Source organism: Tachyglossus aculeatus, chromosome 10 (genome assembly GCF_015852505.1).
Source record: "Tachyglossus aculeatus isolate mTacAcu1 chromosome 10, mTacAcu1.pri, whole genome shotgun sequence".
NCBI lineage: Eukaryota > Metazoa > Chordata > Mammalia > Monotremata > Tachyglossidae > Tachyglossus > Tachyglossus aculeatus.
Genome location: NC_052075.1, coordinates 42,876,410 through 42,889,672, shown reverse-complemented (window position 1 = coordinate 42,889,672; position 13,263 = coordinate 42,876,410). Strand labels below are relative to the sequence as shown.

The window sequence follows — 13,263 nt, the reverse complement described above, 5'->3', positions numbered from 1 at the left end:
TCACCTCGTAACCTAGCGCTTAGAACAGTGCTTTGCACATAGTAAGCGCTTGATAAATGCTATTATTATTATTATTAAGGCGCAGCCCACTGTTGGGTAGGGACTGTCTCTATATGCTGCCAACTTGTACCTCCCAAGCGCTTAGTACAGTGCTCTGCACCCAGTAAGCGCTCAATAAATACGATTGAATGAATGAATGAACTTCTCTGTGCCTCCGTTCCCTCATCTGTAAAATGGGGATTAAGAGGGCGAGCCCCCTGTGGGACAACCTGATCACCTTGTAACCTAGGGCTTGGAACAGTGCTTTGCACATAGTAAGCGCTTGATAAATGCTATTATTATTATTAAGGCGCAGCCCACTGTTGGGTAGGGACTGTCTCTATATGTTGCCAACTTGTACCTCCCAAGCGCTTAGTACAGTGCTCTGCACCCAGTAAGCGCTCAATAAATAGTCACTTCGCTTCTCTGAGCCTCAGTTCCCTCATCTGTAAAATGGGGATTAAGACTGTGAGCCCCGCGTGGGGCAACCTGATCACCTTTGTATTCCCCCCACAGCGTTTAGAACGGTGCTTCGCACATAGTAAGCGCTTAACAAATGCCATCATCATTGATTGATTGATTGATTGGTTGCTACTCAGCCTTCCTGTCCCGCCATCGACCCCCGGCCCACGTCATCCCCCGGGCCTGGAATGCCCTCCCTCTGCCCATCCACCAAGGTAGCTCTCTTCCTCCCTTCAAGGCCCTACTGAGAGCTCACCTCCTCCAGGAGGCCTTCCCAGACTGAGCCCCTTCCTTCCTCTCCCCCTCGTCCCCCTCTCCATCCCCCGCATCTTACCTCCTTCCCTTCCCCACATCACCTGTATATATGTATATATGTTTGGACATATTTTTTACTCTATTCATTTATTCATTTATTTTACTTGTACATATCTATTCATTTTATTTTGTTAGTATGTTTGGTTTTGTTCTCTGTCTCCCCCTTTTAGACTGTGCGCCCACTGCTGGGTAGGAACTGTCTCTATATGTTGCCAATTTGTACTTCCCAAGCGCTTAGTACAGTGCTCTGCACACAGTAGGTGCTCAATAAATACGATTGATTGATTGATTTCCAAGCGCTTAGTACAGTGCTCTGCACCCAGTAAGCCCTCCCTCAGCCCATCTGCCCAGCTAGCTCTCTTCCTCCCTTCAAGGCCCTACTGAGAGCTCACCTCCTCCAGGAGGCCTTCCCAGACTGAGCCCCTTTCTTCCTCTCCCCCTCGTCCCCCCTCCATCCCCCCATCTTAACTCCTTCCCTTCCCCACAGCACCTGTATATATGTCTATACGTTTGTACATATTTATTACTCTATTTATTTATTTTACTTGTACCTATCCTATTTATTTTATTTTGTTAGTATGTTTGGTTTTGTTCTCCGTCTCCCCCTTCTAGACTGTGAGCCCACTGTTGGGTAGGGACTGTCTCTAGATGTTGCCAGCTTGTACTTCCCAGGCGCTTAGTCCAGTGCTCTGCGCACAGTAAGCGCTCAATAAATAGGATTGATTGATTGGTTGCTAGGGAATCTCCCCGAGGAGCCCCATTTCCGGATCCGCCTGGATCCTGTCGTCAGAGCGGGAACTTCCGGCCTCCCGGGCAAGATGGCGGGGGCTTGAGGCCTTGGCGGGTGGTCTGAACGTGCTTCTCCTCCCTGACGGGCCGCGAGCTCAAGCCGTCCTCCCAGACGCCTTTGCGCGCCGGGCCCCCTCCTTGGCATCGTCCTCCCAGACGCCTTTGCGCGCCGGGCCTCCCCCCCCCCCTTGGCATCGTCCTCCCAGACGCCCTTGCGCGCCGGGCCCCCCTCCTTGGCATCGTCTTCCCAGACGCCTTTGCGCGCCGGGCCCCCTCCTTGGCATCGTCCTCCCAGACGCCTTTGCGCGCCGGGCCCCCCCCCCCCCTTGGCATCGTCCTCCCAGACGCCCTTGCGCGCCGGGCCCCCCCTCCTTGGCATCGTCCTCCCAGACGCCTTCGCGCGCCGCCCCCCCCCTTGGCATCGCCCTCCCAGACGCCTTTGCGCGCCGCCCCCCCCCCCCCCCTTGGCATCGTCCTCCCAGACGCCTCTGCGCGCCGGGCCCCTTGGCATCGTCCTCCCAGACGCCTTTGCGCGCCGTGCCCCTTGGCATTTTCCTCCCAGACGCCTTTGCGCGGCGGGCCCATGGCCGGGCTGACCCTGTTCGTGGGCCGCCTGCCCGCCAAGGCCCGCGGCCCGCAGCTGGAGCAGCTGTTCAGCCAGGTGGGCCCGGTCAAGCAGTGCTTCGTCGTGACCCACAAAGGTAGGATGGTGATGGCGTTTTGTTAAGCGCTTAGTAGGTACGAAGCACTCTTCTAAGCTCTGGGTGGGGGGGGGGGGATACGAGGTGATCGGCTTGTCCCACGTGGCGCCCACAGTCTTCATCCCCATTTTCCGGATGAGGTCACCGAGGCACAGAGAATAATAACGATGGCATTTGTTAAGCGCTTACTATGTGCAAATAGTAATAATAATGGCATTTACTAAGCGCTTCCTATGTGCAAAGCACTGTTCTAAGCGCTGGGGAAGTTACAAGGTGATCAGGTTGTCCCACCGGGGGCTCACAGTCTTAATCCCCATTTTACGGATGAGGGAACAGAGGCCCAGAGAAGTGAAGCGACTTGCCCAAAGTCACACAGCCGGCAGTTGGCGGAGCCGGGGTACTGCTGCTGGGGGGGATACAATGTGATCAAGTTGTCCCACGTGGGGCTCACAGTCGTAGTCCCCATTTTTACAGATGAGGTAGCTGAGGCTCAGAGAAGTTGGCGTATGTTGCCAACTTGTACTTCCCAAGCGCTTAGTGCAGTGCTCTGCACACAGCGCTCAATAAATACGATTGATTGATTAAGTGATTTACCCAAAGTCACACAGCAGACTTGTGGTGGAGCCGGAATTCAAACCCATGACCTCTGACTCCAAAGCCCGCGCGCTTTCCACTGAGCCACACTGCTTAGTGAAGTGACTTGCCCCTGGCCTGGAATCAATCAATCAGTCGTATTTATCAAGCGCTTACTGTGTGCAGAGCACTGTACTAAGCGCTTGGGAAGTACAAGTTGGCAACATATAGAGACGGTCCCTACCCAACAGTGGGCTCACAGTCTAAAATGCCCAGTCTGGAATGCCCTCCCTCCGCACATCCGCCAAACTAGCTCTCTTCCTCCCTTCAAGGCCCTACTGAGAGCTCACCTCCTCCAGGAGGCCTTCCCACACTCAGCCCCCTCCTCACCCTCCTCATCCCCCCCGCCTTACCTCCTTCCCCTCCCCACAGCACCTATCAATCAATCATATTTATTGAGCGCTTACTGTGTGCAGAGCACTGTACTAAGCACTTGGGAAGTATAAATTGGCAACATATAGAGACGGTCCCTTCCCAACAGTGGGCTTATATATATATGTTTGTACGTATTAATTACTCTATTTCATTTGTACATATTTATTCTAATTATTTTATTTTGTTAATATGTTTTGTTTTGTTCTCTATCTCCCCCTTCTAGACTGTGAGCCCACTGTTGGGTAGGGAACGTCTCTATATGTTGCCAACGTGTACTTCCCAAGCGCTTAGTCCAGTGCTCTGCGCACAGTAAGCGCTCAATAAATACGATTGAATGAGTGAATGAATGAATGAATGAACTTGCCCAAAGTCACACAGCTGACAAGTGGCAGAGCCGGGATTAGAACCCATGACCTCTGGCTCCCAAACCCGGGCTCTTTCCACCAAGCCACGCTGCTTCTCTAAGCAGCATAGGAGAGATCGGGAAAGGGGACACTGAGGAAGGAAGTGCTGAGGGGGCAGGGTCCCTTCCTTTTCATCCTTCAATGCAGCAGGCAACGTGTCCACCAACCCTGTTGTGTGGTAATAATAATAATGGCTTTTATTAAGCGCTTACTGTGTGTAAAGCACTGGTCTAAGCGCTGGGGTGGTTACGAGGTGATCAGGTTGTTCTACGGGGGACTCACAGTCTTAATCCCCATTTTACAGATGAGGTAACTGAGGCACAGAGAAGTTAAGTGACTTGCCCAAAGTCACACCGCTGACAATTGGCAGAGCCGTGACCTCTGACTCCAAAGCCCATGCTATTTCCACTGAGCCACGCTGCTTCTCGTACTCTCTCACGCGCTTGGAACAGCGCCCTGCACACAATAAGCGCTCGATAATAATCTTAATGATGGTATTTGTTAAGCGCTTACTATGTGCCAAGTGCTGGGGGACGTACAGGGTAATCAGGTTGTCCCATGTGGGGCTCACAGTCTTAATCTCCATTTTACAGATGAGGTAAGTGAGACACAGAGAAGTCAAGTGGCTTGCCCAAGGTTACACAGCAGACAAGTGGTGGAGTCGGGATTAGAACCCACATCCTCTGACTCCCAAGCCCGGGCTCTTGCCACTAAGCCCCACTGCTTGTACTTCCCAAGCGCTTAGTACCGTGCTCTGCACACAGTAAGCGCTCAATAAATATGATTGATTCCAGGCCATTAGCTCATGGTGGGCAGGGATCGTGGCAACCAACTCGCAACACAGTACTTTCCCACACGCTTAGAACAGTGCTCTGCACACAGTAGACTGTGAGCCCACTGTTGGGTAGGGACTGTCTCTATATGTCGCCCACTTGTACTTCCCAAGCGCTTAGTACAGTGCTCTGCACACAGTAAGCGCTCAATAAATACGATTGATTGATTGATTGATTGAGTAAGGTCTCAGATACCATTGATTGGGAACGTATCTATCTGCGCCCCTCCTCGAAAATCTCCAGTGGTTGCCCATCCATCTCCGTATCAAACAAAAACTCTTCACCATTAGCTTTAGAGCACTCCACCACCTTGCCCCCACCTATTCATTCATTCATTCAGTCATATTTATTTAAGTGCTTACTTTGTGCAGAGCATTGTACCAAGCGCTTGGGAAAATACAATACAGCAATAAAAAGTGACAAACCACAAGCGCTCACTCCTGCCTCACCTCGATTCTCTTCATCTCCACCCCGGCCCACACGCTTTTCTCCTGTGGTGCTAACCTTCTCACTAGTTATTTCAGAAGTAGTTGATTTGCTTTTCCATGTTTTCCATCCAGGCCAGCCCCCCCCTTCCCATCGCAGTGGAGAGGAAGCAGAATACCCCCAGATCTCTTGACAGACAGGGAGACCTGAGGGCTCCACTCATATCCACCACGATACCCACCCTGGAACCCTCAAGCCTAGAAGCAGCATGGCCTAGTGGATTGAGCACGGGCTGGAGTCAAAAGGATCTGGGTTCCAATCCCGGCTCTGCCACGTGTGTGCTGTGTGACCTTGGGCAAACCTCTTCACTTCTGTGCCTCACTTGCCTCATCTGTATATATGTTTGTACATATTTATCACTCTATTTTATTCATTTATTTATTTTACTTGTACTTATCTATTCTATTTTATTTTGTTAGTATGTTTGGTTTTGTTCTCCATCTCCCCCTTTTAGACTGTGAGCCCACTGTTGGGTAGGGACTGTCTCTATATGTTGCCAACTTGTACTTCCCAAGCGCTTCGTACAGTGCTCTGCACACAGTAAGCGCTCAGTAAATATGATTGATTGATTGATCTGTAAAATGCAGATTGAGACTGTGAGCCCAACATGGGACAGGAACTGTGTCCAACCCAATTTGCTTGGATCCACCCCAGCGCTTCGTACATTGCTTGGCACATAGTTAGCACTTATCAAATACCATTATTATTATTATTATTTTCGGGAGCAAGGCGATGTATGCGTTGCCCCTTGGTAAAGGTGTGATTTGGTTACTTTGGAGGAGAGGGGAGTCGAGCCTCTGAGGTCTGTTCCTGTTACTGGTTATAATTGGGCAAGTCATTTCCTATGACCTGGGAAGAATGCCTACTTCTCAATGTGGGGGAAATGTACGGGACTGGCCTAAGGGGAAAAGTGGCCAGTGCTTACTTGGGCTCAGAATCAACCGTACTTATTGAGCGCTTACTGTTTGCAGGGCACTGTACTAAGCGCTTGGGTGAGTTCAACACAAGAATACAACTGACACCTTTCCCTGCCCACAGTGAGTTTATGGTCTAGAGGACATTGAGGGAATATTTATTCATAAAGTCGTATTAAGTGCTTACTGTGTGCACGGTACTGTAATAATAATGATGGTATTTTTTTATGCACTTACTGTGTGCCAAGCACTGTTCTAAGCACTGGGGTAGATTCAAGGTTATCAGGTTGTCCCCCGTGGGGCTCGCAGTCTTAATCCCCATTTTACAGGTGAGCTAACAGAAGCACGGAGAAGTTAAGTGACTTGTCCAAAGTCACACAGCTGACAAGTGGTGGAGTTGGGATTAGAACCCATGATCTGACTCTCAAACCCGTGCTCTTTTCACTGAGCCACACTGCTTCTCTTAAGCCACGCTGCTTCTCAGTGCCGTGCACAATGCCCTGCACAAAGTAAGCACTCAATCCAGAAGAATACAGGTCCTTCTGATTCTCAGGTCCGTGCTCTGTCCACTAGACATCTTCGGACACTCAGTTCTCCCAGAACCTGTGTTGTCCCTACGTGTTGTGGAGTATACAGCGCAGGAATACAGGAATCGTTCTCTGCCTGGCTAGGAGGCGAGGCGCTGGTGCGAGTAACGGGTTGTGTGCGTGCCTGTGGCAGGTGCCCCTTCCATGTGAGAGGAGAACTGACTGCATTACCACCATTTAGGGCTCCACTGTCCTCCCAGACTAACTCCCCGCTTTTCTCTTTCAGGTAGCAAGACATGTCGAGGCTTTGGCTACGTCACCTTCTCCATGCTGGAAGATGCCCAGCGGGCCCTCAAGGAAGTCACAACCTTCGAAGGCTGCAAGATCAACGTGACTGTGGCCAAGAGGAAACAAAGAGACAAAAGAAAGAAAGAGAAGGGGGGTGAGTCAAGGAGTCTCTGGATGCTTCTCTGCACCTTATAAAGGGCTTCGGGCCGGGAGGATATAGGGGAGCAACAGGAACGGTCAGCGGGGTGGCCACACTAAAGGTCAGAAGACCTGGATCCTAATCCCGTGCTGCCACTTGTCTGCTTTGTGACTTTGGGCAAGTCTCTTCACTTCTCTGTGCCTCAGTACCTCATTTGTGAGCCCCATGTGGGACATGGACTGTGTCCCACCTGATTAGCTTGTATCTACCACAGAGTTTAGTACAGTGCCTGGTGTATAGTAAATGCTTAGCAGATTCCATCAAAAAAAGTCACACCCAACTCGAGTCCAGTCAAACAGACTCAGTGCTGGGAAAGCTGGCAGACAACTCATTACCTGCTCCGAATAGTAAATAATAATCAGGGTGGTATTCGTTAAGCGCTTCCTCTGTGCCAAGCACTGTACTAAGCACTGGGGCAGATTCAGGTTAATCAGTTTGGGCACAGTCCCTGTCCCCGGGGCTCACAGTCCAAATAGGAGGGAGAACAGATATTGAATCCCTATTTTACAGATGAGAAAAAGGAGATCCAGAGAAATTAAATGACTTACCCAGGGTATCATAGCAGGTTTATGCAGAGTTGGTATTAGAACCCAGGTCCATCTGCTATAAGCACTGGCAATGGTAGCCTTTTCAGAGGCCTGCCTTGGCTGGAGGGCCTCTGCGAGGGCACAAGCTTATTTATGTCCTTGTAAGAACTCTTGTGTCTATTTGCTCAATTTATATTTTATATTTGTCTTCCCTGTTATGGAGTGCGACCCCTGGTAAGCAGGGAAAGTGTTACTTTGTTATTCTGTACCTCCCGGGCGCCTACTACAGTGCAGTGCGTCAAATGAGTGCTCAATGAACACCTCTGTTACTTCTTCTCCTGTTAAGTGAATCTTCCCCAGAACCATCCATCAAAAGGGCCCGTTTGGGTTGGGATCAGGGTTTGGGGTTGTGGCAGCAGGGGAAGGGAACAGTGCCCTAAGTAGCAGAAGTAATAGTAAAAATATTTATTAAGTGCAGAGCACTGAACCAAGAGCTAGGAAAGAAGACACAGATGGGAAGACCCTGTCCCTTGAGCTAAAGGTTGTGAAATTTCCTTCCAGCAGCTTACCGAGTCTTCTCAGTCACTCAGTTTAGCCAGTGGTCTGTCTCCGGGCAGATGGGAAGTCCAGTTTCCCTGAGCTAGATGGGTAAAGGCTTGGGTTAGTGTTGAGCCATTGGCCTGGAGTGCCAAGACCCGTTTCATTAGCCCAGGAATGTTGGCTGGGACCCCTCCTCCTTCACCCAGCAGGGGTGGGCTCTCCCTGGGCCGTCCCTTGTCCAGCCTGCCTGCTGTCCTTTGCTTCAAGTTGTGTGGTTTGGGGCTGCCTCCCAGAGTGGCTGTGTTGATTGATCTACTGCCTCTTATTTTCCAGATTGTGCAGCATCCCGACAGGAAGAGACAAAACCAGAGCTTAAGCCCAAAAAGGTGAAAGTGGCCGACAAGAAAGCCAGACTCATCATCCGGAACCTGAGTTTTAAGGTGCGTAGGAGCGGTCAGGCCTGGCTTCCCAAAGGATGGTTGTCCCCTGGGCCCCCAGGGCACTGAAGGGCACTGGAGCTTTGGGTCATCCCTCCAGAAGTATACAGTTCAGTGAGAGTGAGTGTGCTGTGCAGGGGGAGATCTGTCTTGCTGAAAACTAGCCCTAAGCAACCTGATGTCTCATTAGCTGAGAAGATGAGAATCTGCCAAGAGGTCCAAGAACAGTGCCAGGTTCCAGGGAGTTCTCCTCGGGATGAATTTTTCAAATCAGTTCTCCACTGCTCCGAGGAAATCAGTCAGTCGATCAGTGGTATTTATTGAGCTCCTACTGTGAGCAGAGCACTGTACTCTGCATTTGGGAGAGTACAGTGCGATTGGTAGACCAGATCCCTGCTCTTAAGAAGTTTACAATCTAGTCTCCCTTCCTCCTCCCTGATTCCCACCCTTAGATTCCCTCTTGCCAAGTTTATGGCTTCTAGAATTGGGACCTGCTTGTTCCCAGGGAACTAGACCGTGAGCCCCATGTAGGGCAAGGGACTGTAGACAATCTGATTATCTTGTATCTACCCCAGCACTTTGTACAGTGCTTGGCCCATAAAGTCCTTAACAAATGCCACTGGAAAATCCAAAACTAGAATTCAGCCCTCCTGGACTGAGTGGGACTTGTGGTCTGTGGGATGTAGCTGGACTCTTTCTCTCTTCTCCAATGCTCCTCTTCCCTCTGACTCTCTCAGCATTTCTCTCCTCCCAGTGCTCAGAGGATGACCTGAAGGCCTCATTTGCGCAGTTCGGAGCTGTCTTGGAGGTGAACATCCCCAAGAAACCAGGTATGGTTGATTCATTGCTCTGTCGATCGGCCTTGTGGTTAAGTTCCTATCCCCCACACCTCACATCCTACATCTCCATTCTCGTCTTGGCACGGTCCAGAAAATAAAGACAAAGCCCTTGATGTCGGGGAGTTCAATCTCTCTGAGCACTTCCACTGGTTTGAGAGCAGAGACTGCCTGGTCGTGGCCAGTTGTGGCCGGACTGGGGGCTCTAAAGGCTAGCTCTGTGTTGCCCTCAGAAGGTCCCAAAGCCCCCCATTTGGATTCACTTTAGGCCTGGTGGTGTGAAAGCATTCTGGGACATGAGGGCCTTACTCCTTGGAGAGGGCCGAGCGATGGGAACCTCTGTGAAGGAGGGCCAAGGGAGGGGTGGGCAAAGTCCTGTTGTTACTGTGCTCCAGTGGGTAGTAGCACGTGTTGTGGAGGGACCAGAACTTGTTGTAGCCTTCCACATTTGGGTGGGGGCTTCTAGTACCCCTGTTGTCCTGAGGAGGATGACACTAGAGCCATTCTCTTTAATTGGGTGTCTTCCTGTCTACCTGAGCCTTGCTCTACTGAGAGCCTGCAAGCAGGGCATGCACCCAGTGGCCACACCCACTTCCAAAGCCTGGGGCCTACAGTTAACCGATGGGGCAGAGGCATTGCAGTGAGCACTTGACAAGGAAAGTAGAGTTAGTAGACACATCACCCCTATCCTCAAGGAGCTTACAGTCTAATGGCAGGCTAATTTAAAACAGTTGTGCGGGGGAGGTCGAGGTAGCTGGGTTTTGAACTTCCCAGGGTCCTCTAGCCTCCTGTCAGACTGGATCGTTTAGACTTAGAGCTGAGAGCTTTAGCTCCTAAGTGGTTCCATAATCTACAGCTCCTGGCCCTCCGATATAGATTTTCCATGCATTGCACTGGGCTCTGGGGCTGTAGCATTCTGAACTCTCTAAATGGGGAACACAGCTCTAAAGGAATAGCTGACCGCTTGGCCTTTCCCTTTTTTCCAGTTTGGCTCTTCCCTTCCACTTCTGCCCTCCTTACCTCCTCTTTCCTTCCCTCCATCAGATGGGAAGATGCGGGGATTTGCTTTTGTTCAGTTCAAGAATCTTTTGGAAGCAGGGAAGGCTCTGAAAGGCATGAACATGAAAGAGATCAAAGGTGAGTCATCCTGTTTTCTCACCCCTCCCCTTCCTGGGGGGTTACGGACGCAGCCTGGCCTAATTCCAGATTCTCAGGCCTTCCCTGGAAGGGCAACTTCTGTGCCATTTGGGGTTTCACAATGGCAAGATGGTCCAGGAAGCTGGAAAGGGCTGGAAGGTGAGCCATTTCTGAGAAGATTGGGAGACCACTCTCCTTCTCTGGTGGACAATGGAAATGTCCAAGGTGCAAAAAGCCCACGGCACCCCTGAAATTCCGAGTAGTTTCTGAATGGAAGTTGGCATACCTGCAGGCTGCAGCCCCTCTCAGTTCTCTACTTGGTCAGAGGTGTGCAGGTGTTATGCTAGGAGTGGTTGACTGCTATGGGGATAAGGGCCTCTTACAGTCAAGGGCACTTTCAACAATGTTTGTTAAGTGTCTTCTGTGTGCAGAGCATTGTGCTAAATGCTGGGGGAGATACATTGGAGGGAAAAATAGACAAAGATCCTGGTGTTGCTAGAGTGGGAAGCTCTCAGAGGATCGGGACATTGTTCTGGGCTGAAATGGGCCCATCATGGGGCGAGGGGAGGGGCAGGGGAGCTGCCCCCCGCCCCCGGCCGGCTGAGCTGGCACCTCACTTTCTGCATCATTGACTGTGGAGCTCTGACCGGGGGTTGGTGAGGTGGGGCGGAAAGACTGTGGACTAAGGGCCACTAATGCTCCTCCTCTGTCCCACAGGGCGGACAGTGGCTGTGGACTGGGCAGTGGCCAAGGATAAATACAGCGCAACCCAGGCCGCTCCTGCTTCAGGTAGAGCCGCGGAGGGTCTTCCACCGTCCCCGGGGGAGGTGGGGTGGAGAGGATGCCGAGCCCCAGGCTGTGTGTGCTGAGGATCGGGGGACCATGGGCACCCGGGACTCAGTAGGCTTCAGAAAGTGGCTGTGGCACTTTGTTGAGAAAAATGACCACTGCGACTCCGCTAACTGAGAAGCAAGACCCAAGGCCTGCGGGTGATATGGTTGGCTCCGAGGCGGACAGTTGGTGGAGTTGAGCGGGGCTGATGTGTGTGTTTGCCAGGGTGGCGGGGGGGAAAGCAAGGGAGATTGTGAGAGAGAGATTTAGAGAGTGAGAGATTGAAATTGAGATGGAGGTCATCTGGGTTGCCCTTCTCCCAGGCTGCTGGTGAGAAGTCTCCCTCTGTGAACTGGGAGGAAGCGCTGGGCTACCAGTCCTTAAACCCTCAGCTTCAGGGCCCCCTGCCTCAGGGAGCGAAGCTGCTGCTCTGAATGGCCACTTGGCCTGGCTAGGCTGGAGCAGGAGCCTCGCCTCCGGCCGCCCTCCCTGTCCCCTCATCTCCATCTCCCGAGAATTGGGTCCAAACAGTTGGAGGGAGGAGACTCGGACTCATCCCAAGAGGAAGAGATCTGAGGAGCAAGCCCTTCCTCCTGGCCATTAGGGACTGGCAAAGCTGTCAAAAGTGGGCTGGGGTCCAGCCAGGGCGGGGGGTGTGTTGATTTGGCCTCACTTGGCCAAGCAGACGTCTCACTGTCCATATGGGATCTCATCTCCCTGTGAAGGACAGGGGAGCGAGAACCCCCCACTTCCCAAACAGGAGGAAGCAGCTGAAGAGGTTGGCATTCACGAGGACCATGAAGGGGAGGAGGAGGAAGATGATGAAGATGAGGAAGAGGACACAGAATCCCAAACAACCAAGCCAAGCGGATCCCAGAGGAGGTGAGCGGCAGATCTGGCCCGAGATTTGGAGGCAGTTTCTGTTTTGAAGCCTCCTACGTTGTCTGATATCAGAGATTGAACGTGGTTAAGAGCCGTGACCCCAGGTTTGGGAGCAAAGTGAGCTTTCCCTTTGGGGCCGAGGGGGCAGACCTTTATGCGACTAGAGTCTTTAATTTCTGATCCTCAGTGTAGTAGACGGTAAACTCCTTGTTGGGAGGGGCCCTGACTGTTATTTGAAATGAGCCCTGAGCTCCCAACACAGCGTTGGACACTCCAGTGGTTTTTGTTGACTGCTGTTTCAGGCCTGTGAAGAGAGCAGCAGCTGTCAGTGCAGACAGCAGTGATGAAGAGGAGTCCGAGGAGGAGGGTGACTCAGAAGAGGAAGATGATAGTGAGGATGGAGACCTGGAACAGGAAGGAACAGACTCGGATGGAGAAGATGAAGGTTTGTCCAGAGTCCATTTTGGATTAAAGAAAAGATCTGAGCTTCAGCTACTTAAAAGGGAGCCAGCAGCCCAATTTAATTGGCTGTCTCTCCCCTCCCCAATGCTTGTATCTTCATCAATGGTATCTGTTGTGTGCAGAACACTGTAGTAAGTGCTTGGGAGAGTACAGTACAACAGGAGTTGGTAGACAACGTTCCCTACCCACAGCAATCTTAAAGACTCCAAGAGGGGGAGACCAGCATTTGTATAAATAAATTTATTTTGAAGCCTGGACCATTTTGTGTCCCGTTGCCTGCCTCTTCCTCCTGCTACTTCCCTGTTGGGTCCATCTTTAAGCAGTTGGAATGAGAGTGTGTTTAGTGGGATTGGAGGCCTCGATCGAATCCCGTGTGGAAGTCCCCCATCCGATCGTCCAGCTTGAGGGAATTGTTAATCTTAGGAGACAGTGGGAAGGCTGCAGCTTAATTGGAGTGTTAATAATGGGATCCCTGTAGTCCCAAATGATATAGATGGATCCGCCCGAGACCCTCTGTGAAAACAGCCACGTGACCCAGGAAAGCCGCAGCCACCTATCGCTGCCTGCATTCGACATGTTTGGGGCATGCCTGAAGCAGGTGGCTTCGCCTCAGGGTCCCAGAGGGCAGAGCAGGATCAGGGTGGGT

The 13,263-nt window shown here is 51.6% G+C and overlaps 1 protein-coding gene across 1 annotated transcript in view; it reads left to right on the top strand.

The window, feature by feature from the left end:
- Positions 1-2,071: 2,071 nt before the first annotated feature.
- Positions 2,072-13,263, top strand: part of RBM28 (RNA binding motif protein 28) — a 29,465-nt gene continuing 18,273 nt past the window's right edge. Inside the window, exons 1-8 of the mRNA XM_038752875.1 lie at positions 2,072-2,306; positions 6,765-6,920; positions 8,366-8,472; positions 9,224-9,299; positions 10,350-10,442; positions 11,160-11,231; positions 11,999-12,155; positions 12,458-12,600. Of these exons, the coding sequence (XP_038608803.1) occupies positions 2,189-2,306; positions 6,765-6,920; positions 8,366-8,472; positions 9,224-9,299; positions 10,350-10,442; positions 11,160-11,231; positions 11,999-12,155; positions 12,458-12,600 (922 nt within the window). The 5' untranslated portion in view covers positions 2,072-2,188. The remainder of the gene's footprint in view (positions 2,307-6,764; positions 6,921-8,365; positions 8,473-9,223; positions 9,300-10,349; positions 10,443-11,159; positions 11,232-11,998; positions 12,156-12,457; positions 12,601-13,263) is intronic.